At 51.0% G+C, this 26,050-nt stretch overlaps 3 protein-coding genes across 6 annotated transcripts in view; 1 reads left to right on the forward strand and 2 right to left on the reverse strand.

Moving 5' to 3' along the window:
- CYB5RL (cytochrome b5 reductase like) overlaps positions 1–13,718 on the reverse strand; it is a 38,436-nt gene extending 24,718 nt beyond the window's left edge. For 2 of the 4 annotated variants that reach the window (XM_072128383.1, XM_072128382.1), the window contains exons 1-2: positions 13,541–13,718; positions 10,910–11,086 (exon numbers count right to left, since the gene is read on the reverse strand). In XM_072128383.1, the coding sequence (XP_071984484.1) occupies positions 10,910–11,086; positions 13,541–13,630 (267 nt within the window). In that variant the 5' untranslated portion in view covers positions 13,631–13,718. Of the gene's footprint in view, positions 1–10,909; positions 11,087–13,214; positions 13,373–13,522 lie in introns of those variants that run through there. The other 2 variants (XM_072128384.1, XM_072128385.1) reach the window with 2 other exon arrangements.
- MRPL37 (mitochondrial ribosomal protein L37) lies at positions 13,494–19,025 on the forward strand. The gene is made up of 7 exons (XM_072128381.1): positions 13,494–13,979; positions 14,789–14,972; positions 16,017–16,132; positions 16,734–16,919; positions 18,133–18,287; positions 18,441–18,644; positions 18,888–19,025. The coding sequence occupies exons 1-7, from the start codon at positions 13,646–13,648 to the stop codon at positions 18,963–18,965; spliced, it is 1,257 nt and encodes a 418-aa protein (XP_071984482.1). The 5' UTR covers positions 13,494–13,645; the 3' UTR covers positions 18,966–19,025.
- A 5,101-nt stretch (positions 19,026–24,126) lies between these two features.
- SSBP3 (single stranded DNA binding protein 3) overlaps positions 24,127–26,050 on the reverse strand; it is a 38,215-nt gene continuing 36,291 nt past the window's right edge. The window contains exon 17 of the mRNA XM_072128938.1: positions 24,127–25,236. Within this exon, the coding sequence (XP_071985039.1) occupies positions 25,207–25,236 (30 nt within the window). The 3' untranslated portion in view covers positions 24,127–25,206. The remainder of the gene's footprint in view (positions 25,237–26,050) is intronic.

Genomic DNA, 26,050 nt, shown 5'->3' on the forward strand with positions numbered 1-26,050 from the left:
ATGCACATTCTGTGGAGACTGGAGATCAGCGGCGCCTCACACCGGCTAAGGAGCAGCGGCGAATGTTACCAAGCCCCAGGAGAAGTAAAATAACATCTGCTACCGATGATGCGGAGGGCACAAGTGCGACAAGAGTTGGGGTCCCCTTTGGGCGATGCTCTGCGAGGGGACCCCCGTCCCTTGTGCCCGAAGATGCGGAGGTGGTCATGTCCCCTGATGTTGGTGCTGGTCCAGCCAGTGTGAATGGTGTCAGTAATATTGTGGTGGATAATGTGAATGGTGTGAGTGATGCAGAACCGTTACCAGTTATGGGAGTGAGTGTTGGAGTGACTGGTGGTGCGAGTGGCATGGAGGTGGGTAGTGTTAATGTGGTGGGTGCAGGGGTTGGTCCGGTTGCTCCCCCAGTGGCGGCCCCTATTAAGAGCTATGCCAGTGTCGCTGCTGGGGGAAGTAGGGTTCCATCATCCTCGTCTCTGGGCTCTGGGGACGGCTTTTTGCAACGGCGCCTCCTGCAGGCCTTACAGAAGGGAGAAAGGACGATCAATGTAGCGGGGCAGGAGGTTGATTTGTCGTTTTGGATAGAGAGGCACGGCCTGTCTGCCTTCCGAGAGCAAAGAGGCAGGGAGACATCATGGTCGCTCCCGACAACCGGGCCGGGTGCTAACCGTAGGAATGTGGTCCGTCTTCGGTGGCGTGGCAGTGATGTGTGTCCCCCTCGGGCACGGGTAGTTGAGCTGCTGCTGAAGATGGACTTCAAGGCGGCTGACATCTTTGCCTTGATCCATCCCTATGGTACATCTGAGTTTGATATCAGCTTTGTTCGGCCGGAGGGGCTTGAGCTCTTCTGGTCCAACTATGAGCTGAGATACAACGAGCCCGAGTGGCGGGACTTTGCTTTGCAAGCAGTGTCCTGCCAGAGCGAGGTCAAGAAAGTGACCGTTCTTACCCGTAACGAATCACTATCTTGCTTTGACATCATGACCTGGATAAATCGTTATGGAGAGGTGCTAGGATTACCAGAAAAAAATCGTGATGAGTTTGGTATCTGGTCAGGGGCCTGGACCTTCATGGTGAAGTTGAGGCGTTCAGGTAACTCAGTCGCCCACATCCCTTCATCAGCCTTCCTGGGGAGGGATCGGATCCTGATCTTCTACCGGGGGCAGCCTAAGCTGTGTCACAGGTGCGGTGACCCCACACATTTCAGCGCAAACTGCACCGTGCAGAAGTGTGCGTTGTGTGGGGGTGTCGGCCATCTCGCTGCATCCTGTACAGGGCAGATTAGGTGTAACCTGTGTGGTGATCTCGGTCACCCGTACAGTCGTTGTCCTCTTTCCTTCGCTAATGCAGGCTCAGCCTCAGCGGATGAAAGCCATGAGGCTGAATCTGCTGGGGAGGGGACTAGCAGAGGCGGAGGAATGGAGGGGCCAGGGAAGAAAGACAGGAAAAAGACGCCTGCCCAGCTAAGGCGTCTAGAGAAGCGTCAACAGGAGAGAGAGCGGGGGGAGTCTCGGGCTGCTGGGACAACCTCTGGCGCTATCCTGGAGACCACACCTGTCGCTGAGGCCCCAGGGGATGATGTACTGGATGAGGAGGTCAGGAGGATCGAGAGAGAGGAAGGTGCCACGTCCTCAGACTCCTCCCATTATGAGAGTATGGATGAGGATAATAGGGCGTGGCTAGAGGAAAAGCGTAAGCGTGGCGCCAAAAAGAAGAAAAAGGGTAAAAAGAAGGGAGGTGTAAGATCTTCTCCCTCCCTGACTAAGGTACCCAAGGAAGGTGCAACCGACCCCCCGCTGGTCGAACTTTCTGGCCCTGGATGGAGCCTCTCCTGCCGATGGAGGGGCTGAGGGTGAAGGGCCAGAGGTGGCGGAGGGGCCTGCAGGGGGTGCCGAGTCTCCCCCTGGGGAGTCAGGGTCCTCAGAAGGGGAGACTGGCCCAGAGTCTGGAGACGAGGATGAGGGGGCAGGTCCTGGATCTGCCCCTGAAGCATCAGAGGTGCGGGAGATGGACACCACAATATGTCTAAAAAGGGGGTGTTCATTTCCCGAGGGTGGTGGTAAGATGGGTAAAAAGAAAGCCGTCTAACTCAATCACTCATGATGGCGGCACCCACTCCGTTGACGCTGGCGTCCATTAATGTCGCCAGCATTAAGTCTGATGCGGCTAGATTTGCGGCCTTTGATTTTCTCGGCCGTGTTGAAGCCGACATTTTATTTTTGCAGGAGACCAGGCTGCCAGATTTGGCGGCCGTGTTTAAAGCTAAGAGGGAATGGAGACATGGGCCTTCCTATTGGTCTCTTGCGGCCGAGCCGTATAGCGGAGTGGCGGTCCTTTTTACCGCGCCGGTAGAATGCCGACGAGTTATTGAGCTATAAATGGGGAGGTGCCTGATCCTGGATGTCCTCATGAAGGGACAAGAACTTCGCCTAATTAACATCTATGGTCCCCAGTCCAAGTGGGACAGGAAGTGTCTCTTTATGAGGATCAAGCCCTATCTTTTTACAAGTCGGCAGGTGGTCTTTGGAGGGGACTTCAATGCTGTCACGAGGTCCCAGGATAGGGGAGGTTCCAGAGACAAGCTGACTTATGATAGCGTCGCTCTTAATAGCATAGCTAGTGAGGCTCGCCTGGTGGATGTCCACATCCGGCACACCCCAGGCCACGCGGGGTTTACCTATTATAGGGGTAGCTGCAGGTCTAGAATAGACAGGTTTTATTTAAAGGAGGAAGCCATCTCTTCAGCAGTGTCCGTTGTTGAGGTGGAGTTCTCAGACCACTGTTTAATTTTGTTTTCTCTGAATGTTACAGAGACCCCCCGGATGGGAAGAGGCTACTGGAAGCTCAATTCGTCTCTCCTGGAAGAAGCGGAGATCAGACAATCCTTTGAGGACTTTCTTCAGAGCCAGGTACCATTGCTGGGCCTTTGTAGCAGTAAGTCAGAGTGGTGGGAGATGCTCAAGAAAAGGGTGGCGAGATTCTTCCGCCAGCTCTCGAGCCTCAGGAGCCTGGACAGGTACCGCCTGTATCAGGGCCTGAGGAGGAAACTCGAGCATCTCGTCTCGACTGGAGGTAGTCGTGAGGACATCTCCAGAGTGAAATCCTTGCTGAAGAGGTGTCAGTACGATAGACACGCATCTTTGGTTTTTGAGAGGGATTACGGGAAATACCGCTCGCCCGACCCTTACAGAAACTGCAAGATGTCAGTGAATGGTAAAGTTGTCACAGGACTGGTTGACAGTACGGGATCCCTGAAAAGGTCCAGATCAGGGATTCTGGAGGTCGTCAGATCCTTCTACTCGCACCTCTTGGGCAGGAAGGATCTAGATCGGGATGTGATGTCGGCTTTCCTGGCTGAAACTGTCCCTGAGCCAGGAGTAGACCCTTCTCTTGATGTTTTGACAGAGATGATCAGGGAAGAGGAAGTCAGCCGGGCGATTGAAGGGCTCGCCCTCAAGAAATCGCCGGGTCCGGATGGCTTAACATCCGAATTTTATAAGACCTTTAAGGACGCCTTGGTTCCCCTCTTGACTGAGGTATTCAATGAGTGTCTTTCCTCTGGCGCTCTGCCGAAGTCAATGAGGAGGTCTGCCCTGATCATCCTGTCAAAGGGTAAGGACCGATCTCGTGTTGAGAACTGGCGTCCCATAGCGCTTCTCAATACGGACAGAAAGGTTTTGGCAAAGGTGCTGTTTAATCGGCTGGTGCAGTTTGCACCCCGGCTCCTTTCGGGGACCCAGCACTGCTCTGTTCCAGGCCGCAGTACATTTAGTGCTGTGCTTTGTGTCCGGGAGGCAGTGGAGCAGGGCAGGGCTGGTAACTGGAAGGGGTACTTGCTGTCCTTGGATCAGGCAAAAGCGTTTGATCGGGTTAACCACGAGTACCTCTGGTCTGTCCTTCTGAGGTATGGCCTGCCGGGGGAGTTTGTCAATTGGCTAAAGGTTTTGTACGCAGGGGCAGAGAGTTTCCCGCTTGTGAACGGTTGGATTGGCCGCTCTTTTGAGGTCGGGTCTGGTGTTCGCCAGGGTTGTCCTCTGAGCCCACTTTTATACGTGTTTGCGATTGACCCATTCCTTAGGAGGGTTGATCGTGGGCCGTTGGTGGGAGTCGGGATGGACCGGGCAGCACCGGAAGCCACTCTAGGGGTGGTAGCGTATGCCGATGACGTCACCCTTTTCGTGTCCTCGGGAGGGGAGGCGCAATGGGTGATGTCAGAGGTTGACCGCTACTCAGAGGCTTCTGGGTCCAAGATCAACCGGGATAAGTGTGAGAGTCTCTGGCTGGGAGAGGGAGGTCCAGGCTTTGATCTCCCGGACACTCTTCCAGGGCCCCAGGACTCCGCCAAAGTTCTCGGCATCGAATTTGGCCAGGGGGATTACCCCATGCAAAACTGGGACAGCAGGCTTAAGATCGCCGCTCAGAAGGTGGACCAGTGGAAGGGTTGGTCTTTGACCCTCAGAGAAAGGGTTAATCTGATCAAAACTTACCTGCTCCCATTGCTGATATATCTGGGCAGTGTGTGCATGTTGCCAGAACCCCTCTGGACTCGGGTCTACAGTCTGTTCTTCCAGCTGTTATGGGGGAATAGGCTGAACCTTATCAAGAGGGAGGTTACTTACCGCACGAGGAGACAAGGAGGGTTGTGTATGGTCAACCCTGTGGTGTTCCTAGTGAATACCTTTCTTAAGATCAATGTTGCAAACCTCTGGAAAGAGAGGGCTCCTCCGTGGGTATACTCCTGCAGGGGATGGGCTCCTCCGTGGGTATACTCCTGCAGGGGATGGGCTCCTCCGTGGGTATACTCCTGCAGGGGATGGGCTCCTCCGTGGGTATACTCCTGCAGGGGATGGGCTCCTCCGTGGGTATACTCCTGCAGGGGATGGGCTCCTCCGTGGGTATACTCCTGCAGGGGATGGGCTCCTCCGTGTGTATACTCCTGCAGGGGATGGGCTCCTCCGTGGGTATACTCCTGCAGGGGATGGGCTCCTCCGTGGGTATACTCCTGCAGGGGATGGTTTCGGCCTTTCTTCCAGGAATGGGAGACAGGAGGGAGAGTGAAGGATCTCCGTACACCGCATGGGCATCTTCCGGCTTACGCTACCCCGGTTCTGAAGGTGATTCGCCGGTGGGGTCTGGGAATGTGGGAGATCAGGACCATGTCGAGGAAACTCCTTGACAAGAGGGTTCTGTTTGCCCGTTTCCAGAAGCCTCTGGCCCTCAGGGATTGCCCAAGTCGGGATCTGGGGGTGGGTTTGAGTTTATTGAATTCCATCAGGATCCCCTTGAAGTTTTGGGACGTGACTTGGCGCTGCTTCCATGGAAAGCTGTGTGTGAGGGACAATCTGAAGTGTAGGAGCTCTGAGGAAAGGGGTTGTCCCCGGGAGGAGTGCGGTGGTCTGCTGGAGAGCATGGACCACTTCCTGCTTCAGTGCCCCTATAACACAGAGGTGTACAACCGGGTGGGCGCTTCCATCCATTGGCCCGGGTTGGCCGGTCTCTCCTATGCGGAGTGGGCCTATGGAGCATTCAGAGGCCTGGGTGGCCGGGACCGCTGCACGTTATTCCTAGTCAGTCTAGTGGTCAGGTACCACACGTGGAACGCACGGTGTTTAGTATCGACGCAGCGTAAAATCCTCCCGGTGGATGAGGTGGTTAGGAACATTCTGGGTGACCTGGTGAAGGTGCGCTCTCTGGAGTATGAGGGGCTGGGCACGGGGAGGGCCTCTCTCCTTAGTGTCCCTTAGTCTGTCCTCTCCCCCCTGGTGAAGGTGCGCTCTCTGGAGTACGAGAGGCTGGGCACGGGGAGGGCCTCTCTCCTTAGTGCCCCTTAGTCTGTCCTCTCCCCTCCTGGTGAAGGTGCGCTCTCTGGAGTATGAGGGGCTGGGCACGGGGAGGGCCTCTCTCCTTAGTGTCCCTTAGTCTGTCCTCTCTCCTCCTGGTGAAGGTGCGCTCTCTGGAGTATGAGGGGCTGGGCACGGGGAGGGCCTCTCTCCTTAGTGTCCCTTAGTCTGTCCTCTCTCCTCCTGGTGAAGGTGCGCTCTCTGGAGTATGAGAGGCTGGGCACGGGGAGGGCCTCTCTCCTTAGTGTCCCTTAGTCTGTCCTCTCCCTCCTGGTGAAGGTGCGCTCTCTGGAGTATGAGAGGCTGGGCACGGGGAGGACCTCTCTCCTTAGTGTCCCTTAGTCTGCCCTCTCCCCTCCTCGTGAAGGTGGGCTCTCTGGAGTATGAGAGGCTGGGCACGGGGAGGGCCTCTCTCCTTAGTGTCCCTTAGTCTGTCCTCTCCCCTCCTGGTGAAGGTGCGCTCTCTGGAGTATGAGAGGCTGGGCACGGGGAGGGCCTCTCTCCTTAGTGTCCCTTAGTCTGTCCTCTCCCTCCTGGTGAAGGTGCGCTCTCTGGAGTATGAGAGGCAGGGCACGGGGAGCACCTCTCTCCTTAGTATCCCTTAGTCTGTCCTCTCCCCTCCTGGTGAAGGTGCGCTCTCTGGAGTATGAGAGGCTGGGCATGGGGAGGACCTCTTTCCTTAGTGTCCCTTAGTCTGTCCTCTCCCTCCTGGTGAAGGTGCGCTCTCTGGAGTATGAGAGGCTGGGCACGGGGAGGACCTCTCTCCTTAGTGTCCCTTAGTCTGTCCTCTCCTCCTGGTGAAGGTGCACTCTCTAAGGTATGAGAGGCTGGGAACGGGGAGGACCTCTCTCCTTAGTGTCCCTTAGTCTGTCCTCTCCCTCCTGGTGAAGGTGCGCTCTCTGGAGTATGAGAGGCTGGGCACGGGGAGGGCCTCTCTCCTTAGTGCCCCTTAGTCTGTCCTCTCCCCTCCTGGTGAAGGTGCGCTCTCTGGAGTATGAGGGGCTGGGCACGGGGAGGGCCTCTCTCCTTAGTGTCCCTTAGTCTGTCCTCTCCCTCCTGGTGAAGGTGCGCTCTCTGGAGTATGAGAGGCTGGGCACGGGGAGGGCCTCTCTCCTTAGTGCCCCTTAGTCTGTCCTCTCTCCTCCTGGTGAAGGTGCGCTCTCTGGAGTATGAGAGGCTGGGCACGGGGAGGGCCTCTCTCCTTAGTGTCCCTTAGTCTGTCCTCTCCCCCCTGGTGAAGGTGCGCTCTCTGGAGTATGAGAGGCTGGGCACGGGGAGGACCTCTCTCCTTAGTGTCCCTTAGTCTGTCCTCTCCGCTCCTGGTGAAGGTGCGCTCTCTGGAGTATGAGAGGCTGGGCACGGGGAGGGCCTCTCTCCTTAGTGTCCCTTAGTCTGTCCTCTCCCCTCCTGGTGAAGGTGCGCTCTCTGGAGTATGAGAGGCTGGGCACGGGGAGGGCCTCTCTCCTTAGTGCCCCTTAGTCTGTCCTCTCCCCTCCTGGTGAAGGTGCGCTCTCTGGAGTATGAGAGGCTGGGCACGGGGAGGACCTCTCTCCTTAGTTCCCCTTAGTCTGTCCTCTCCCCTCCTGGTGAAGGTGCACTCTCTGGAGTATAAGAGGCTGGGCACGGGGAGGGCCTCTCTCCTTTGGAGGGGGTTCTCCTTTAGTGTCCCTTAGTCTGTCATCTCCTCTCCTGGTGTTGGGCTGATGCTGCACAGTAGATTTTTGTTTTGTGTTCTGGGCATGTAGTGATGTTGGGCTTGCAGGCGCCGAACCTGGGCTTTATGTGGTTTGGATTGATGTTGTTCAGGTTTTATTTGTATTCTGTTTTTCTTTGTTATGTTGTAAATACTGTATATATTGTATATAGTGTATATAGTGAGGTTTGGGACATAGTGTTAGGTTGGGTGGGGGGTGATGGTGTTGGGATTTTGGGATTTATGAACTCACCTTGGACACTGGTCTGGACTACTTAATGCAAACTTTGGACGTTAGACCAGTGTCTGGGGGGAAGGGGAGGGTGCGGGCGAGGGATCTAGTAGTTAGTGTAGTGTTATGTGTTTGTTATTATATATTTATTAAAAAAAAAAAAAAAAAAAAAAATGGGTGTGGGGTGGTTTGTTATTAGAGGGTGTGGGGTGGGTTTATGTATATTTATAGTCATTTATGTTTATTTGTGGGTGTGACAATCGGTTGGGTGGGGGTTGTAGTATTTGGTGTTTTTTAAATTATTGTTTTTGCTAGGAGTGAATGTGGCTGGACCAGCAGGTAAGATATTGTATATATTTTGTATATATTATATATTATGTTTGGTTTGTATTGTTATGTTTTTTTATTTTTATATAAAATAAAAGATCTACAGGATGTAACTCAGGATCAGTACAGGATAAGTAATGTCATGTATGTACACAGTGACTGCACCAGCAGCAGAATAGTGAGTGCAGCTCTGGAGTATAATACAGGATGTAACTCAGGATCAGTACAGGATAAGTAATGTCATGTATGTACACAGTGACTGCACCAGCAGCAGAATAGTGAGTGCAGCTCTGGGTATAATACAGGATGTAACTCAGGATCAGTACAGGATAAGTAATGTCATGTATGTACACAGTGACTGCACCAGCAGCAGAATAGTGAGTGCAGCTCTGGAGTATAATACAGGATGTAACTCAGGATCAGTACAGGATAAGTAATGTCATGTATGTACACAGTGACTGCACCAGCAGCAGAATAGTGAGTGCAGCTCTGGAGTATAATACAGGATGTAACTCAGGATCAGTACAGGATAAGTAATGTCATGTATGTACACAGTGACTGCACCAGCAGCAGAATAGTGAGTGCAGCCCTGGAGTATAATGCAGGATGTAACTCAGGATCAGTACAGGAGAAGTAATGTCATGTATGTACACAGTGACTGCACCAGCAGCAGAATAGTGAGTGCAGCTCTGGGGTATAACACAGGATGTAACTCAGGATCAGTACAGGATAAGTAATGTCATGTATGTACACAGTGACTGCACCAGCAGCAGAAAAGTGAGTGCAGCTCTGGGGTATAACACAGGATGTAACTCAGGATCAGTACAGGATAAGTAATGTCATGTATGTACACAGTGACTGCACCAGCAGCAGAATAGTGAGTGCAGCTCTGGGGTATAATACAGGATGTAACTCAGGATCAGTACAGGATAAGTAATGTCATGTATGTACAGTGACTGCACCAGCAGCAGAATAGTGAGTGCAGCTCTGGGGTATAGTACAGGATGTAACTCAGGATCAGTACAGGATAAGTAATGTCATGTATGTACACAGTGACTGCACCAGCAGAATAGTGAGTGCAGCTCTGGAGTATTATACAGAATGTAACTCAGGATCAGTACAGGATAAGTAATGTCATGTATGTACACAGTGACTGCACCAGCAGCAGAATAGTGAGTGCAGCTCTGGAGTATAATACAGGATGTAACTCAGGATCAGTACAGGATAAGTAATGTCATGTATGTACACAGTGACTGCACCAGCAGCAGAATAGTGAGTGCAGCTCTGGGGTATAATACAGGATGTAACTCAGGATCAGTACAGGATAAGTAATGTCATGTATGTACACAGTGACTGCACCAGCAGCAGAATAGTGAGTGCAGCTCTGGGGTATAATACAGGATGTAACTCAGGATCAGTACAGGATAAGTAATGTCATGTATGTACACAGTGACTGCACCAGCAGCAGAATAGTGAGTGCAGCTCTGGAGTATAATACAGGATGTAACTCAGGATCAGTACAGGATAAGTAATGTCATGTATGTACACAGTGACTGCACCAGCAGCAGAATAGTGAGTGCAGCTCTGGGGTATAATACAGGATGTAACTCAGGATCAGTACAGGATAAGTAATGTTATGTATGTACACAGTGACTGCACCAGCAGCAGAATAGTGAGTGCAGCTCTGGGGTATAACACAGGATGTAACTCAGGATCAGTACAGGATAAGTAATGTCATGTATGTACACAGTGACTGCACCAGCAGCAGAAAAGTGAGTGCAGCTCTGGGGTATAACACAGGATGTAACTCAGGATCAGTACAGGATAAGTAATGTCATGTATGTACACAGTGACTGCACCAGCAGCAGAATAGTGAGTGCAGCTCTGGGGTATAATACAGGATGTAACTCAGGATCAGTACAGGATAAGTAATGTCATGTATGTACAGTGACTGCACCAGCAGCAGAATAGTGAGTGCAGCTCTGGGGTATAGTACAGGATGTAACTCAGGATCAGTACAGGATAAGTAATGTCATGTATGTACACAGTGACTGCACCAGCAGAATAGTGAGTGCAGCTCTGGAGTATTATACAGAATGTAACTCAGGATCAGTACAGGATAAGTAATGTCATGTATGTACACAGTGACTGCACCAGCAGCAGAATAGTGAGTGCAGCTCTGGAGTATAATACAGGATGTAACTCAGGATCAGTACAGGATAAGTAATGTCATGTATGTACACAGTGACTGCACCAGCAGCAGAATAGTGAGTGCAGCTCTGGGGTATAATACAGGATGTAACTCAGGATCAGTACAGGATAAGTAATGTCATGTATGTACACAGTGACTGCACCAGCAGCAGAATAGTGAGTGCAGCTCTGGGGTATAATACAGGATGTAACTCAGGATCAGTACAGGATAAGTAATGTCATGTATGTACACAGTGACTGCACCAGCAGCAGAATAGTGAGTGCAGCTCTGGGGTATAATACAGGATGTAACTCAGGATCAGTACAGGATAAGTAATGTCATGTATGTACACAGTGACTGCACCAGCAGCAGAATAGTGAGTGCAGCTCTGGGGTATAATACAGGATGTAACTCAGGATCAGTACAGGATAAGTAATGTCATGTATGTACACAGTGACTGCACCAGCAGCAGAATAGTGAGTGCAGCTCTGGAGTATAATACAGGATGTAACTCAGGATCAGTACAGGATAAGTAATGTCATGTATGTACACAGTGACTGCACCAGCAGCAGAATAGTGAGTGCAGCTCTGGAGTAAATTATTTGCAAATTTAATGAACAAAAAATTACCTGAGGCTTATTTTTCTGCAGGAAGTTTGGGTCGTCTCTCTCCTTCGCTTTCTCCCACAGGTCCAGTTGGGTCCGGTATTGGTCATATATACAGGGGGAGCAGCCGCCTCCGCAGCATTGGGCTGGAGTAGGTTCCGGCGGTTTTAGTGATAACCAGTCGTAGTTGTTGCTCATAACCTGCAGGGAAAAGACCCGTCAGCTACAAAAGGACATTGGGTGATGGGAACTTTCTAATAAGAAACAGTTCCATTATTTTGGAGAAGAAATGGGCCGGTGCTGGTACTTCCCATAATACAGTGAACCCCCAGGGGCCGGTGCTGGTACTTCCCATAATACGGTGAACCCCTAGGGGGCCGGTGCTGGTACTTCCCATAATATGGTGAACCCCTAGGGGGCCGGTGCTGGTACTTCCCATAATACAGTGAACCCCCAGGGGCCAGTGCTGGTACTTCCCATAATACGGTGAACCCCCAGGGGCCGGTGCTGGTACTTCCCATAATACGGTGAGTCCCCAGGGGCCGGTGCTGGTACTTCCCATAATACGGTGAACCCCCAGGGGCCGGTGCTGGTACTTCCCATAATACGGTGAACCCCTAGGGGCCGGTGCTGGTACTTCCCATAATACGGTGAACCCCCAGGGGCCGGTGCTGGTACTTCCCATAATACGGTGAACCCCCAGGGGCCGGTGCTGGTACTTCCCATAATACGGTGAACCCCCAGGGGCCGGTGCTGGTACTTCCCATAATACGGTGAACCCCCAGGGGCCGGTGCTGGTACTTCCCATAATACGGTGAACCCCTAGGGGGCCGGTGCTGGTACTTCCCATAATACGGTGAGTCCCTAGGGGCCGGTGCTGGTACTTCCCATAATACAGTGAACCCCCAGGGGCCGGTGCTGGTACTTCCCATAATACGGTGAACCCCTAAGGGCCGGTGCTGGTACTTCCCATAATACGGTGAACCCCCAGGGGCCGGTGCTGGTACTTCCCATAATACGGTGAACCCCCAGGGGCCGGTGCTGGTACTTCCCATAATACGGTGAACCCCCAGGGGCCGGTGCTGGTACTTCCCATAATACGGTGAACCCCCAGGGGCCGGTGCTGGTACTTCCCATAATACGGTGAACCCCTAGGGGGCCGGTGCTGGTACTTCCCATAATACGGTGAGTCCCTAGGGGCCGGTGCTGGTACTTCCCATAATACAGTGAACCCCCAGGGGCCGGTGCTGGTACTTCCCATAATACGGTGAACCCCCAGGGGCCGGTGCTGGTACTTCCCATAATACGGTGAACCCCCAGGGGCCGGTGCTGGTACTTCCCATAATACGGTGAACCCCTAAGGGCCGGTGCTGGTACTTCCCATAATACGGTGAACCCCCAGGGGCCGGTGCTGGTACTTCCCATAATACGGTGAGTCCCTAGGGGCCGGTGCTGGTACTTCCCATAATACGGTGAACCCCTAGGGGCCGGTGCTGGTACTTCCCATGAATACGATGAACCCCTAGGGGTCCGGTGCTGGTACTTCCCATAATACGGTGAGTCCCTAGGGGGCGGTGCTGGTACTTCCCATGAATACGATGAACCCCTAGGGGTCCGGTGCTGGTACTTCCCATAATACGGTGAACCCCTAAGGGCCGGTGCTGGTACTTCCCATGAATACGATGAACCCCTAGGGGTCCGGTGCTGGTACTTCCCATAATACGGTGAACCCCCAGGGGCCGGTGCTGGTACTTCCCATAATACAGTGAACCCCTAGGGGCCGGTGCTGGTACTTCCCATGAATACGATGAACCCCTAGGGGTCCGGTGCTGGTACTTCCCATAATACGGTGAGTCCCTAGGGGCCGGTGCTGGTACTTCCCATGAATACGATGAACCCCTAGGGGTCCGGTGCTGGTACTTCCCATAATACAGTGAACCCCCAGGGGCCGGTGCTGGTACTTCCCATAATACGGTGAACCCCTAGGGGGCCGGTGCTGGTACTTCCCATAATACGGTGAACCCCCAGGGGCCGGTGCTGGTACTTCCCATAATACGGTGAACCCCTAGGGGGCCGGTGCTGGTACTTCCCATAATACGGTGAACCCCCAGGGGCCGGTGCTGGTACTTCCCCATAATACGGTGAACCCCTAGGGGCCGGTGCTGGTACTTCCCATAATATGGTCCGAGGATGAGACTCATTGGATGAAGCACGTTTCATGAGTAGCAGGATGGTAATTGTGTGTTCTATGATATTATTCCCCTGGGGGTTTCCATATTTTAGTGGTTTTTAAAAGCGCCCTGAAGCAACCAATGAGAGTGGAGCTTACATTCCATAATCCGCAATGCTAAAATAAAAGCTGTTCCCTGATTGGCAAATCATAGACAGGAACCAGTTCCTCACAGTCAAACCCCTCCTTTATCCCGGCAACAACCAATAAGAATTTGTCTTTCAGTTCATACACTGTTCCGGTAAAATGAAAGCAGTGCTCTGGTTGGTTCCTTGGGGACGGGGTTCATACAGTGCACCCAATCAGAACATCGCTTGCATTTCTAATCTTGTTCTGATAAAATGAAAGCTGCGTTATAATTGGTTGTTATGGGGCAGCGGTCTGGTCAGGTATATGGACCGCATTACCCGGTCTCAGTGTTTTACCACAGGTTCAGTTGTGTCCGGGGAGCCCCGCGCTTTCCTCACACCGGATGCAGCCCCTTCGCCAGACCCTGACAGGTCACTACCCGGCATCCTCAGCGCGCCAAGATGGCGGCCTCCATCCTCACGCACCCGGTGTCAGCGGCCGCCTTGCCCCGTGCCGGGAGAAGCGGCCTCCGGTGTCTGAGCGTCAGCGCCGGCCGCAGCAAGAAGCATCAGGAGCAGCCCCGGCAGAAGAAGGACCCGCTGGAGATCCCGGGCCTGGAGCGGATCACATATGCGGACCGCGGGTACTACGTGCCCTGGCTGGCCAGGCCCAAGCTCCCCGACTACATCCCGGACTGGAACCCCAAGTATCGCCGCTGCCCGCCCGCCCAGGAGATGGCGCTGTACAAGGAGCAGTCCTCTTATGTCTTCAACCCCAAGTGCCGGCTCCTAGGAGGTACGTGACCCCGGTGACCCCTCAATGTCACAGCCTGGGTCATGTGACTGATAAATAATGGCGGCTTATGGTCATGTGACATTCCGGTGCACCTCACAGCGATCACCGTAATGTCACCACCACAAGCCGTCATGTAGCACAACCTCCGGCCGCGTTCACACCTTGCGTTTTAGTTGTTCGTACACCTGGTGTGTTCTGGGATCCGGTCCGGGGGGGGCACATTGGACCCTATATAAAGGATACAGAGCTGTAGTTCCTTGGTACAGCCACTATATAGTGCACGGCATCATCTGCTTCCAGCCGTATCGGACCACCAGCCACTTACTGGTGACCCGTCCTGCAGCGATGACCCGCACATGTGCTAGAAGATCAGGACCCTGAGGCCGCGTTCACACTATGCATCCAAAGGCTCCAACCGGAATCACATTGCGTTTCCATCATGTTTGCTGAATGCGATGTTACAGGTGATCACTGGAGAAGCCTTTGGATTGCGACTCTGAGCGCATTGTGTGAACGCAACCTGAGGTTGTACTTGTCTCCTCCAGTCTGTGCCCATCTCCTCCTCTCATCCTCATAGTCAGGGATCACCAGATCCAGTTCTCTGTTAGGCCGTGTGCACACCCAGTGTTTGAATTATTCATTCATTTACGGCAAAGGGGCTCCTGCTCTTCTGATCTCGAGGGTCCCAGCGTTTGGACCCCCAGCAATCATCTGGTTCCCGCCCTCTCAGATGGGTAACAGCGTACAGTAACCTCTTTCTAGTGCTGAGGATTCTCTGTGTGGTGACATCTTGTGTCGTCTCTATCCAGGGGTGAAGCAGGCGCTGTGGCTGACCAAGTCCAAGTTAATTGAGGGATTACCCCAGAGGATCACGGACCTGTATGAAGACCCGGCTTATACATTCCCCAATCACGAGGAGCGGGTGCACAATGCTATCTCCAACGCCTGCCTGTGGAGCACCACCGAGGAAATCAGAGAGCGAGAAGAGTACTGGTGAGGGGGCCCCGAATATTCCTGCTAGGACAGGGTATAAGAATGGGAGGATAAAGGAAGGAAATACATGATGGAGGTGGTAGTCCATGTGGTTTGCTTAAAGGGAACCTATTATCAGGAAGGTCACTGTGTTTCTTTAACATCCCCTGGTTCCCTGCCAGCAGCGTGTAAAGATTCCCAGGAAGGGGGGGGGGGAGTTCAAGTTACAAAATTCATCTTCTCCTCACTCCAGCTACTTTAAAAAAAGCTATTAAAAGTCAGTAAAATTATTTTTTAAATGAACATGGCCGAGGCTATTGAAACCTGTTATTAGGTAAAAAATTGTCCTTCCTGATGACAGGTTCTCTTTTCCATATGTGGAACGCCTGTTCTATTGGGAGCAGGGGTTGGACTCCACCAATCAGGATGCCATCCCCTGTCTTGTGGATAGAGAAAATCCACTTTGATGGAAGTTGAACTCTGTGTCTAAAAAAAACCCTTAAAAATAGAAATTAACTGCAATGTTCCCAAAATTGCAGACCATGCGCTTCAACTTTACTCTCCTTGCCCCTATACATGTGCACACCGGGCTGGGCTGGGCATGCATGTGTTGTGAATGGGAAGAAAATACAGACAGACTTAGTCTGCACAGTTTGTGTCGGGATATCGCCTGTGGCGGTCCTGGCCGCGGAGCGGTGACTACACGAGTGTCGCTGTACCGTAGTGTGCACAGGAGAATGAGAGAGCATGCTCTAACTTTTACCGTGACGCCCTGCCTCATTCCACCGCTCACTTCTCCTCTCTCTCCGTGGCTCACGCTTCCAGCACGTGGCTGCTGCCTGGGTGCGCATAATTTCTCCCATTAGGACAAAGAACTGGTCAGTCAGCGGACCCCCATGCATGTACCTCAGGTGGGCCTTTAGTTTTGCAACAAGGGGGGGGAGATTTTTTACGATTGTTTGTAGTATCTGTATAGAAATATCTAAAGGCTCCATTTGTCATTGGAAATTGTTTTTCTATTAATTTTTTTGGGTGTCGTAACTTTATGTCTCTTGTTTGTTACAGCCCGAAGCTTCTCCATGGCCTCCTTCATTTGTGCCAAACACAGAACAGTTCGTATCCGTCGCTCTCACAGAGAACCTTTGTGGAGAATTGGAAACTGGCAGCTCATTGGCATAAGGGTAAGATCAGCCCAAAATCCAGTAAAGTTACTGCCCCCGTGTGTCCACCAGGGTCCAATCTGCCCAACTAAATCAACCTTACTGTGAGATGAGCTTTGGAAGCTGAGTATTTCGGCTCCAGTGTTTCCATAGGAATCAGCAGTAAATACAAGAAACAAGGTCCTGGTCCCTTATGTTATGAATTGAGGTGCTGAGACGCCTGCGCGTTGCCTCTGTGCCCCATTCTGACTACACAGGACTCGTGACCCTGCCTGAGCCCCTACTTATTAGTCATGTTCTCCCAATAGGCTGATGGCTTGGTGTTCCCTCTAGTGAACCTTCGTGATGAGCCGTAATCTGTAGGTCATTTGGTAGTAAAGAGGTTTTCCAGCAGGAGAAACGAGGATATAACGGGGTTATCTGCATAATACAGGACCGGTCCAGAGCGAGGAGTATATAATGTGGCTGTCACATTCTGATCCTGGATGGAGGAGCTGTATATATATATATATACTCTGATCGGATTATGAGCATACAGACCGTGTATCATCTGTGAAGCTGCTCTATAGGTCTGTGTAATATCTCTGTCTAAGTGACACTTCTCCATTTCTCTTCTTTGCAGACTCCACTATTTACCATGTGCGAGGGACAAATTCTCTACTGCTGAGCGCTAAGACCCCCCTGGACCCTCCCGCTTCCCCCAGTGAGATCCAAGCCACCGAGCAGCACGTCCTGGACTCCCTGTATCCGCTGTCTCCTGCCATCGATCTACAAGAAGTCAACGTGTACGAGGAAAGAAATGATTTAGGTGCGTCCTTAACACTTTCCCTGCCTCGGGCGTATGTGATGCATCCTCTAGAGGACGCCTCGAATCTCCGAATCTGTGGCACCTGGAATCTCACTTTCATCTCATAGAGGAGGTTCTCGCTTTCAAATGAATCTAGAATTGTGTTTCTAGGTCTCATGGAACCGGAGATATTCACGTTTAAATTGAAAATATATATTTATAAAGATCACTTCTGACGGAATTTTATCGATTAAAGGGAACCTGTCAGCAGAAATGGTCCTAATAAACCACTGCCAGTATGTTGCCAAGCAGCACAACACCTTCCAGACTGTTTCTTTCATGACCCAGTGTGATGGAATCATTGAGAAAATCTACTTAAACGTAAGATGTAAATTGGTTGTTTAAAGTCAAGGAGGCGGAGAGTTTAACACTGAAGTCCAGCTCTCTCTTCTGCAGAAACCTCCTTCACTGTAATTGATGGTCCTGCATCCAGAGACATCACTAACCAGATGTCCTGAAGTCCGATACATGATGCCAATCACAGAGGAGGAGGCGGGCAGAGTTTCCCACCATGACTTCAGTGATAAATTCTCCTCCTCCTCGACTTTACACAATTAATTTACATCTCACTTCAAAGTTGATTTTCTGGATGAAGCTGCCGCACTGGACCATGAAGGAACAATCACTGCTGTAGAAGGTGTTACACTGTCTGACAATATTCTGGTAGTGGTTAATGAGGTCAATCTATGACGGGCCGCGCACCGCTGTGCACCTGTGTGATATAACGAGCCGTGCGCCTGTGTGACCAGCCGCGCAATTATTTTACCGAAATGGGAATTTCCCCTTTAGGGCAAATCACTTGAAAATAGTGAAACTTTATAGAAGATCGAATGGTTAAGTTTACATCTGTGCTAAATATTTAATATCACCTCTTACTTCCTTCTACTAAATGAAAACCTGACTGTTATCAGCCATACAACCTTATAGCAGTTGGCAGCTGTTCCTATATGTGTCTGATTGTGGCTATACTATGGATGGAGCTGTCGCTCCTGCACAACAATCCTGGAATGCCCTTTCCTGTGGGATGTAGTGTGAATACGTCCAGTGCCCCATCGCCTGTCGCTATGTGCCCGGAGCAGATGATGTGGAGCTGTTGTTGTTGCTGTTGTTGTTGTTGCTGTTGTTGTTGTTGTTGTTGTTGTTGTTGATGATTTTTTCCATATTTCTGCTGCAGGTTTTAAGGTCGGTTTCCCGTATTCGCACCCGCACACTGTATACGTCACTGAACCGTGCAGCACCAGAGCCAAATTCCTTCCGGATCAGCTGAGGGCTAAGATGATTATGATCGCCTTTGGGGGCGCCGTGGCCAAAGCCAAGATCCTATTTGGGGTACGTCCTATAGACTATAGGCTCGTCAGTACTGCGCCAGGTGTATGTGGCACATTGTACAGATGCACTAAGCTCCACCATCCGTGCATCGGCTGTAGGATTGGTCAACTCTGATACAGTAGATGATGAATATTTATTATGTCCCCCCCCCAGGAGGATGTGAAGACCCTGCCGCAGCCCATCGTAGTGCAGAGCGTGGGCACTGACGGGCAGCTCTTCCATTTCATGGTCCTGCAGCTGAATACATTGGATTTCCACTCGAACGACGGCATCAAGAACCTTGTGTGGATGGACGGAGACCAAGCGCTCTACGACACGGTGGCATTTAAGCCAAAAATTAAGAGGAAAGTGGTTTTGGTAAGTAGCAGGGATAGAAAAGGAATATTGGAAGTGCGGTGGGTTCAGTACAACCTGACAGTAGCAGGATTACTACTGTTAGTAGCAGCAGGACTGTGATTTATGGATTTCTAGCATCTCCAGTTGCGGTTGTCCTCGCACTGCTGTGCTCTTAGTAGTCCTATTTTTATAGAACGGTTGGGGGTCCAGTTCTCAGATATTCTTGCAGCTGATCTCTGGTGGTTCCTTTCTCCTTCCCCCCAGGTTCCTGCCGGCATCGCTGGATTCAAGCCGGAAACGTTTGTGAAATTTTGGGCAATGTACCTGAATGGTGCGGTGTAACGTTACTGCTCCGGTATTTGTACATACAAGTCATTGAATAAACCTGAATATTTATAGAAAGTTGTGTCTGTGGAGTCTTGTAGGACAGTCCTAGCGATGGGATATGGAAGGCGCTGGACATAATCCGGATCCCCAGACCGCGGAGGCCGTACAGGAGGGTGACTAGAGCTACACTACATCTAGGCCCCCGATACTAGGCTGCCGGGCCTCGGGGGGGGGGCCTAGATCAGGCCGCACACACGTTACCTCCTATACACAGGGTCCAGGTGAGCGATCTGCTAGGATCAACAACGCCCCATTGTCGTCCTCATGTTTACATAATAAATAATTCTTTCTATAGCGCACACAGATACCGCAGCGCTGCACAGAGTTTGCCAAATCGGTCCCTGTCCCCAAGGATTCACATCCTAATCACCTACCAGTATGTTTTGGGAGTGTGGGAGGAAACCGGAGGAAACCCACACAAACACGGAGAGAACATACAAGCTCTTTGCAGATGTTGACCCTAGCTCTGCAAGGCTCTAGTGCTGACCACTGAGCCACCGTGACGCCCATCTTTACTTTTAATGGTTAGAGAATAAAGATCACGAGTTGCTTCTGACTTTTTGATCTGCAGATCCACCGGTAATATGAGGCGCGTAGATAATTCTGGGCTCATACACAGGGCAGTGCATATTACAGGCTGAGAGCAGGAGCCCCTCACATGCAAGGGACACACAGGCCCCGCTATGATATTGAACACATTGATGTGCAGGACGCTCCCACTGGGGAGATTCTCAGGAGAAGTGTCACCGGGAGCGTCATGTCATGTTTAGCTGGTGACAGGTTACAATATCTTCTGCTTTACTAATTTTAAAAATGCCTCTGTCAGCATTCTGCATCATTGCAGTAGTTTAATTCACATTACCTGGCTCCCTACATGAGGAGACACAAGCTGCAGCTCCCTCCTGGGACTCACCACAAGCTGCTGGCAGGGAGCCAGGTGAAATCAGGCTCCTATAGCTTATACTCTGCTGACTATACAAATGTCTTTGTCAGCATTCTGCATCATTTCAGTACTTTATATAAGTTTAAGTCACATCACCTGGCTCCCTGCCAGCAGTGTTTGGAGAGTCCCTGGGGAGGGCCAGCTGCAGCCTGTGTCATGGTGTGGAGTAAGGGACAGATGGATGAGGAGACTGAGACACACACAGGCTGCAGCTGCCCCTCCCCCGGGACTCACCCCCTGGGCTGCTGGAGATTAATTAGTTGGTCTAGATGACTGCACTGAGGTTTTAACTACATTGGCGGGTAATGGTCTTTAGAACGGACCGCCGGGGGTCCGGTGTCAATATCTGCTAGGAAGTTCTGGCCTCTTAGTAAATACAAGAGACTAGTGTAGATGTGGCGGGCCGGGCGTTGGTGCCATCCCAAAATCATGTGCAGGTCGGGGAAAGAGGAAAACTTGTGGGGAGGGGGAGATTCTTGTGTCTTCTCTGCCAGAGATAATGAATCTCCCCCAATGTCTTCAGGTCGGGGGCTTCCATCCACTTCTGTCCTTGTTATCAGCACCATCAAACCCGAATGTAGAAACAACTTTACACAGAACACGAGGACAATCCAGGGAGCAGATAATGGTGGTGCTCCTATGGGGCCCGCAGCGTCAGGGGGCCCTGTCATCCTACCTGACACCATTATAAACGTTATACCGCAACATGTAAATAACTGCACATCTTCAGTGGTGCACAGCATGACGCGTCAGGGGAGATGGAGGGGACAGCAGAGAGACAAGCCCAAGGATCTCACATCTGTAATGCCTGCCGTCTACTTCCCCCATGTAGTCAGCAGCTCCTGAGACCCATCTGTGTAAGTGTATGAATGTATATAATGTGTAGCATAAAAATATATGTTTTCTGAGGGTGTAGGGGGCCCCACTCAGAAGCCTGCGATGGGGCCCCACTCAGAAGCCTGCGATGGGGCCCCACTCAGAAGCCTGCGATGGGGCCCCACTCAGAAGCCTGCGATGGGGCCCCACTCAGAAGCCTGCGATGGGGCCCCACTCAGAAGCCTGCGATGGGGCCCCACTCAGAAGCCTGCGATGGGGCCCCACTCAGAAGCCTGCGATGGGGCCCTGCATTTCCTAGTTACTCTGCACATTTATAAAAGGTAACGCAATGCCAATTGTAAGACAACCCCTTTAAGAGCACCACCTCTGGACAACAAATCTGTATATAAAATACGGATCTCATTAGCACCTTAATCACCAAGCACTTTAAACATAAATTCATTTTAACCTAATAAACTCATTGGGGGTCATTTACTAAGGGCCCGATTCGCGGTTTCCCGACATGTTACCCGAATATTTCCGATTTGCGCCGATTGTACCTGAATTGCCCCGGGATTTTGGCGCACGCGATTGGATTGTGGCGCATCAGCGCCGGCATGCGCGCAATGGAAATTGGGGGCGTGGCCGAGCAAAAACCTGACGTATTCGGAAAAACCGCCGCATTTAAAAAAAAAATTGTGTCACGAAAATTTCACTCACCTTCATCCTGGATAGGCCGGTGAATTTCGAGGCATTCCAGCGGACTTCAGCGCAGCAGCGCCACCTGGTGGAAGGCGGAGGAACTACCATCATAAATCCCGGCCGGACCCGAATCCAGCGCAGAGAACGCGCCGCTGGATCGCGAATGGGCCGGGTAAGTAAATCTGCCCCATAGTTTTGAGCTATTAGCATTTCTGTAAATTGAGAAGCCCTAGGAAAATTCTGCCAAATGATGTTCCTTTGTTTATTTTGTCCTTTTTTGTTTTTTCGATAAAAACACTATAACTATTAGAAGAAATTTTGTATATTAACCCCTTATCACCCACACTAGTTTTCAGCTTAATGACCAGATTTTTCGAATCTGCCGTCTCACGATAATTGGTTATAACTTCGGAACGCTGTAACATATCCGGTGATTTTGAGAATGTTTTCCCGTGACAAGAATGTTTTCCCGTGACACATTGTACTTCATGTTAGTTATAAAATTTAAGGGATAAGTTTTGCGATTTGTTCTGAAAAAAAAGTGAAAATTTGGCAAAAGTTTGTAAAAATTCTTCATTTTCCAAGTTTGAAATGTTCTGGTTTCCAGACAGGAAGTAAAACTACCCAAAAAGCTTGATAAATTACATTTACAGAATGTCTGCTTTATGTTGGGATGATATTTTATGCGTTCTCTCACTTTTCTAGGATGTTATGAGGCGCAGAACTTTAGGTGCGATTTTTCTCATTTTCATGAAAATTGCCAAAACTCACATTTTGAGGGAAAACTCAGCTTCCAAGTAACTGAGGCCTAAATAATAGTAACACCCCATAAATGACCCCACTATAGAAACTTCACCCCTCAACGTATGTAACACAACTTCTATTAAGTCCATTAACCCTTTAAGTGTTTCACATGGGATAAAACAATATGGACGAGCGATTTAGAAACTATAGAATTTTTTTGGAAAATACATTCATTTAGGCCAAAACTGACAATAATAATAAATAAAATGATGAAACGCTCTGCAACGCTTGATGCCCAATTCCTCCCGAGTGCTGATCCCCCATATGTGGTGGTAAACTTCTGTACGGGGGGCGCACGGCCGGGCATAGAATGAATGGAGGCGCCAGTCACAGCAGATTTGTATTGTCACATTGTACGACCTATACATTTACATTTTTATTTTTTTTGGTAATGTGAACATATGAGGCTTATTATGTAGATAATATTTTATCTTTATTCTCTGGTCACTACGATTGCGGTGATTCCTCATTTATATCGTTTTTCTCATCTTTTCTCAATTTTCCTGAGCAAAACCAATATTGGAGAAAACGCATTGTTTTTACTATTGACAACTTTTTATTGCCAGAACTTCTGTATTTTTCTGTTGTCAGATCTGGTTGAGGGCTTATTTTTTGCGAAAAGAGTTGTTCTTTTCTGTCGTATCATATTAGGGAACGTAACTTTTTTTGATCACTTTTTAGTACATTTTTTGTGATGAAAAATTGTATATTATGGGAAGTTTTTCGTAGTTTTTTTTTTTTCATCGTTCACGGAGCGGGTTCAATATTGATTTAGATTTATTGTACGGATTAATAGGGACGCGGTGATACCAAATATGTACATTTTTTGTGTGTTTTATATATTGTATTTGCATTATATGTGTAACTGGGGAGATTATGGGACTTTTTTTTATTTATTATTAATTATTATAAAATGATTTAATCTTTTTTTTTTACTTTCACATATTTTCCACCTTTTGGTTTGAACAAGCGATCATCCGATCACTTATTCAAGCCTCTACACTGCAATACAGTCCCATTGCAGTGTATAGTGTAAGTAACTGAGCATGCCGCGCTGTGGATGCGATGCCGCGCTGTGGATGCGATGCCGCGCTGTGGATGCGATGCCGCGCTGTGGATGCGATGCCGCGCTGTGGATGCGATGCCGCGCTGTGGATGCGATGCCGCGCTGTGGATGCGATGCCGCGCTGTGGATGCGATGCCGCGCTGTGGATGCGATGCCGCGCTGTGGATGCGATGCCGCGCTGTGGATGCGATGCCGCGCTGTGGATGCGATGCCGCGCATGCTCAGTTACTTACAGCCGGGTCCTGCCAGGAAGGTGAGAAGAGGAGCCGACAGCCTCGGGTCACTCGTCGGGACCCGGGGCAGCGGCAGGAGGGATCGGATCCCCTGGTAAGCACACCGGGGGGGTCCGATCCACAGGGGACACACTTGCACGCCGTGGTCATGCTTGACCGCGGCGTGTAAGGGGTTAAACGCCCGGGATCGGAGTTTTTCTGATCCCGGGTGTTAGTGCCGGGTCTGGGCTGTGATATCACAGGCTGACACCGGCACTATACTGACCCGATGTCCCGAAATCTTCTTCTGACGCGGCGCCGTAAAAAGGCCTTAATATAAAAGACGACGCTCGGTACAACTGCCTGACGCCGAGGTTTCGCCTGGTAGGGCTTCTTCCGGGGCTCACCGGCGTGTCGGGCTACGTGTCTTTTATATACAAATTCTATTTATGTACAAAAACCGTTCCACATACAACTTTATAACATTCGCATCAGTGAAGCGTCTTAACCCCTTAATGACCGCCCTATCGGTAACTAGGGGTCGGCCTCTAATAAGAATAAAGAACGGAAACATTTCTTTCAATTTATTAAATTTATTACAGCGAGGAGGCGGAAAAATTAACCCTATCATTCCAAGCTGTCCCGTATCAAGAGACAATAATTTAACTATCCCTTTTTGAATACACAAGGAATTTCTTGTAACAACGTCCTGAGAGGAGCCGCTAAATGTTCCCTCCTTCAGTCCCTCCCGACAAAATGAGGAAAAGGAAAAAATAAAACTCCAAATAAAAACCCCCTGGAACACACGAGACTTTGATCGGACACTCGGCGGTGGCGGCTTCCCACGGACCGCCCCTTGTTCGTCAGTGTTGACGTCTCTGAGAAATGTCGAGTATCAGCCGCACTGCGGAGCGGGCAGTGGTCATACAAAGATGGCGGCCTGGCGGGGCGTCTCCTCCTGCTGCCCCTCATTACCTGGACATCGGGGGCCCCCAGAAGGGGGGGGAGGGGCGCGGCTTCCTCTGGAGTCTAGAAGTTTCTAGTCAATTCTTGTAGGAGGTAAAAAGGAAAAAAATCTAAAATATAGATCGAGTCTTAGGAAATATCAAGTGTTGTCGTGTATGAGGTAAAGAGAAGGGCGCGAGGTCCAAACCAAAGGTCCTGCACAGTGGACAAAAATAATCAAACATTTTCCGGAGATGCGTGAAAAATCTCTTTGGAGGGAGGTCGGCATCGGAGAACATCAGTCCGTTCAAAAAAATAATAAAAAAAAGCTAAAAACTAAAAGTCACATGAAGTTTCCTATTTCAGCTACTTCTCCGGGGAGATCACGGCACAGACAGAACATTCGGGGCAAAAAATGAGAAAAACAATGAAAGACACAGCAATCGGGTTCAGGGCGGAGTCTCCTTTGTGAAAAAATAAAAAAAATTTAAACAAAAGAAAAGTTTTCTGTACAGGTAATAAATCCTCGGGGGAAGATTCTTCTTGACAGTTTTTACTTATTTTACGGTTTTTTGTTTGTTTGATGGAATAAAAAGTTTGGGCTTTTTATTGCATGAAACCGAAGTGAGAGGCGGATTATATTCCGGAACAATTCTCTTCTCCATCACCGGGACCTTTCCGAGCAGCAGCCGAGCCTCGTCCCCGTCGTCACACGCTCATCGTCATGCTGGGAGAGTACTGCAAGGAAGAAAGCAAGGGGTTAATGGATGTATAACAATCCGCACAACCCAACCCTAGGCCGCCCCCCCCCCCCAACCCTAGGCCGCCCCCCCCCCCCAACCCTAGGCCGCCCCCCCCCCCCCACCCTAGGCCGCCCCCCCCCCAACCCTAGGCCGCCCCCCCCCCAACCCTAGGCCGCCCCCCCCCCCAACCCTAGGCCGCCCCCCCCCCAACCCTAGGCCAAAAACCCAACCCTAGGCCGCCCCCCCCCCAACCCTAGGCCGCCCCCCCCCCAACCCTAGGCCGCCCCCCCCCCAACCCTAGGCCGCCCCCCCCCCAACCCTAGGCCGCCCCCCCCCCAACCCTAGGCCAAAAACCCAACCCTAGGCCAAAAACCCAACCCTAGGCCAAAAACCCAACCCAAAAACCCTAGGCCGCCGCCCCCCCAACCCAAAAACCCTAGGCCGCCGCCCCCCCAACCCAAAAACCCTAGGCCGCCGCCCCCCCAACGCCAAAAACCCTAGGCCGCCGCCCCCCCAACCCCAAAAACCCTAGGCCGCCGCCCCCCCAACCCAACGCCAAAAACCCTAGGCCGCCGCCCCCCCAACCCAACGCCAAAAACCCTAGGCCGCCGCCCCCCCAACCCAACGCCAAAAACCCTAGGCCGCCGCCCCCCCAACCCAACCCTAGGCCGCCCCCCCCCCAACCCAACCCTAGGCCGCCCCCCCCCCAACCCAACCCTAGGCCGCCCCCCCCCCAACCTAGACGGTCCACATGGACTTAGAGCAGAAACTGCAGACCCGTGACCCAAACCTGTGGCATCAGGGATCCT

The sequence above is a fragment of the Engystomops pustulosus genome, chromosome 10, assembly GCF_040894005.1.
Source record: "Engystomops pustulosus chromosome 10, aEngPut4.maternal, whole genome shotgun sequence".
NCBI classification, from domain to species: Eukaryota; Metazoa; Chordata; class Amphibia; order Anura; family Leptodactylidae; genus Engystomops; species Engystomops pustulosus.

Bases quoted from the DNA above. Each gene is read 5' to 3' on its own strand.
- MRPL37 (XM_072128381.1), top strand. From the start codon at position 13,646: ATGGCGGCCTCCATCCTCACGCACCCGGTGTCAGCGGCCGCCTTGCCC. The intron at 14,973-16,016 runs GTGAGGGGGCCC...TGTTTGTTACAG, and splicing joins AGAGAGCGAGAAGAGTACTG to CCCGAAGCTTCTCCATGGCC. The intron at 16,920-18,132 runs GTGCGTCCTTAA...TTTCTGCTGCAG, and splicing joins CGAGGAAAGAAATGATTTAG to GTTTTAAGGTCGGTTTCCCG.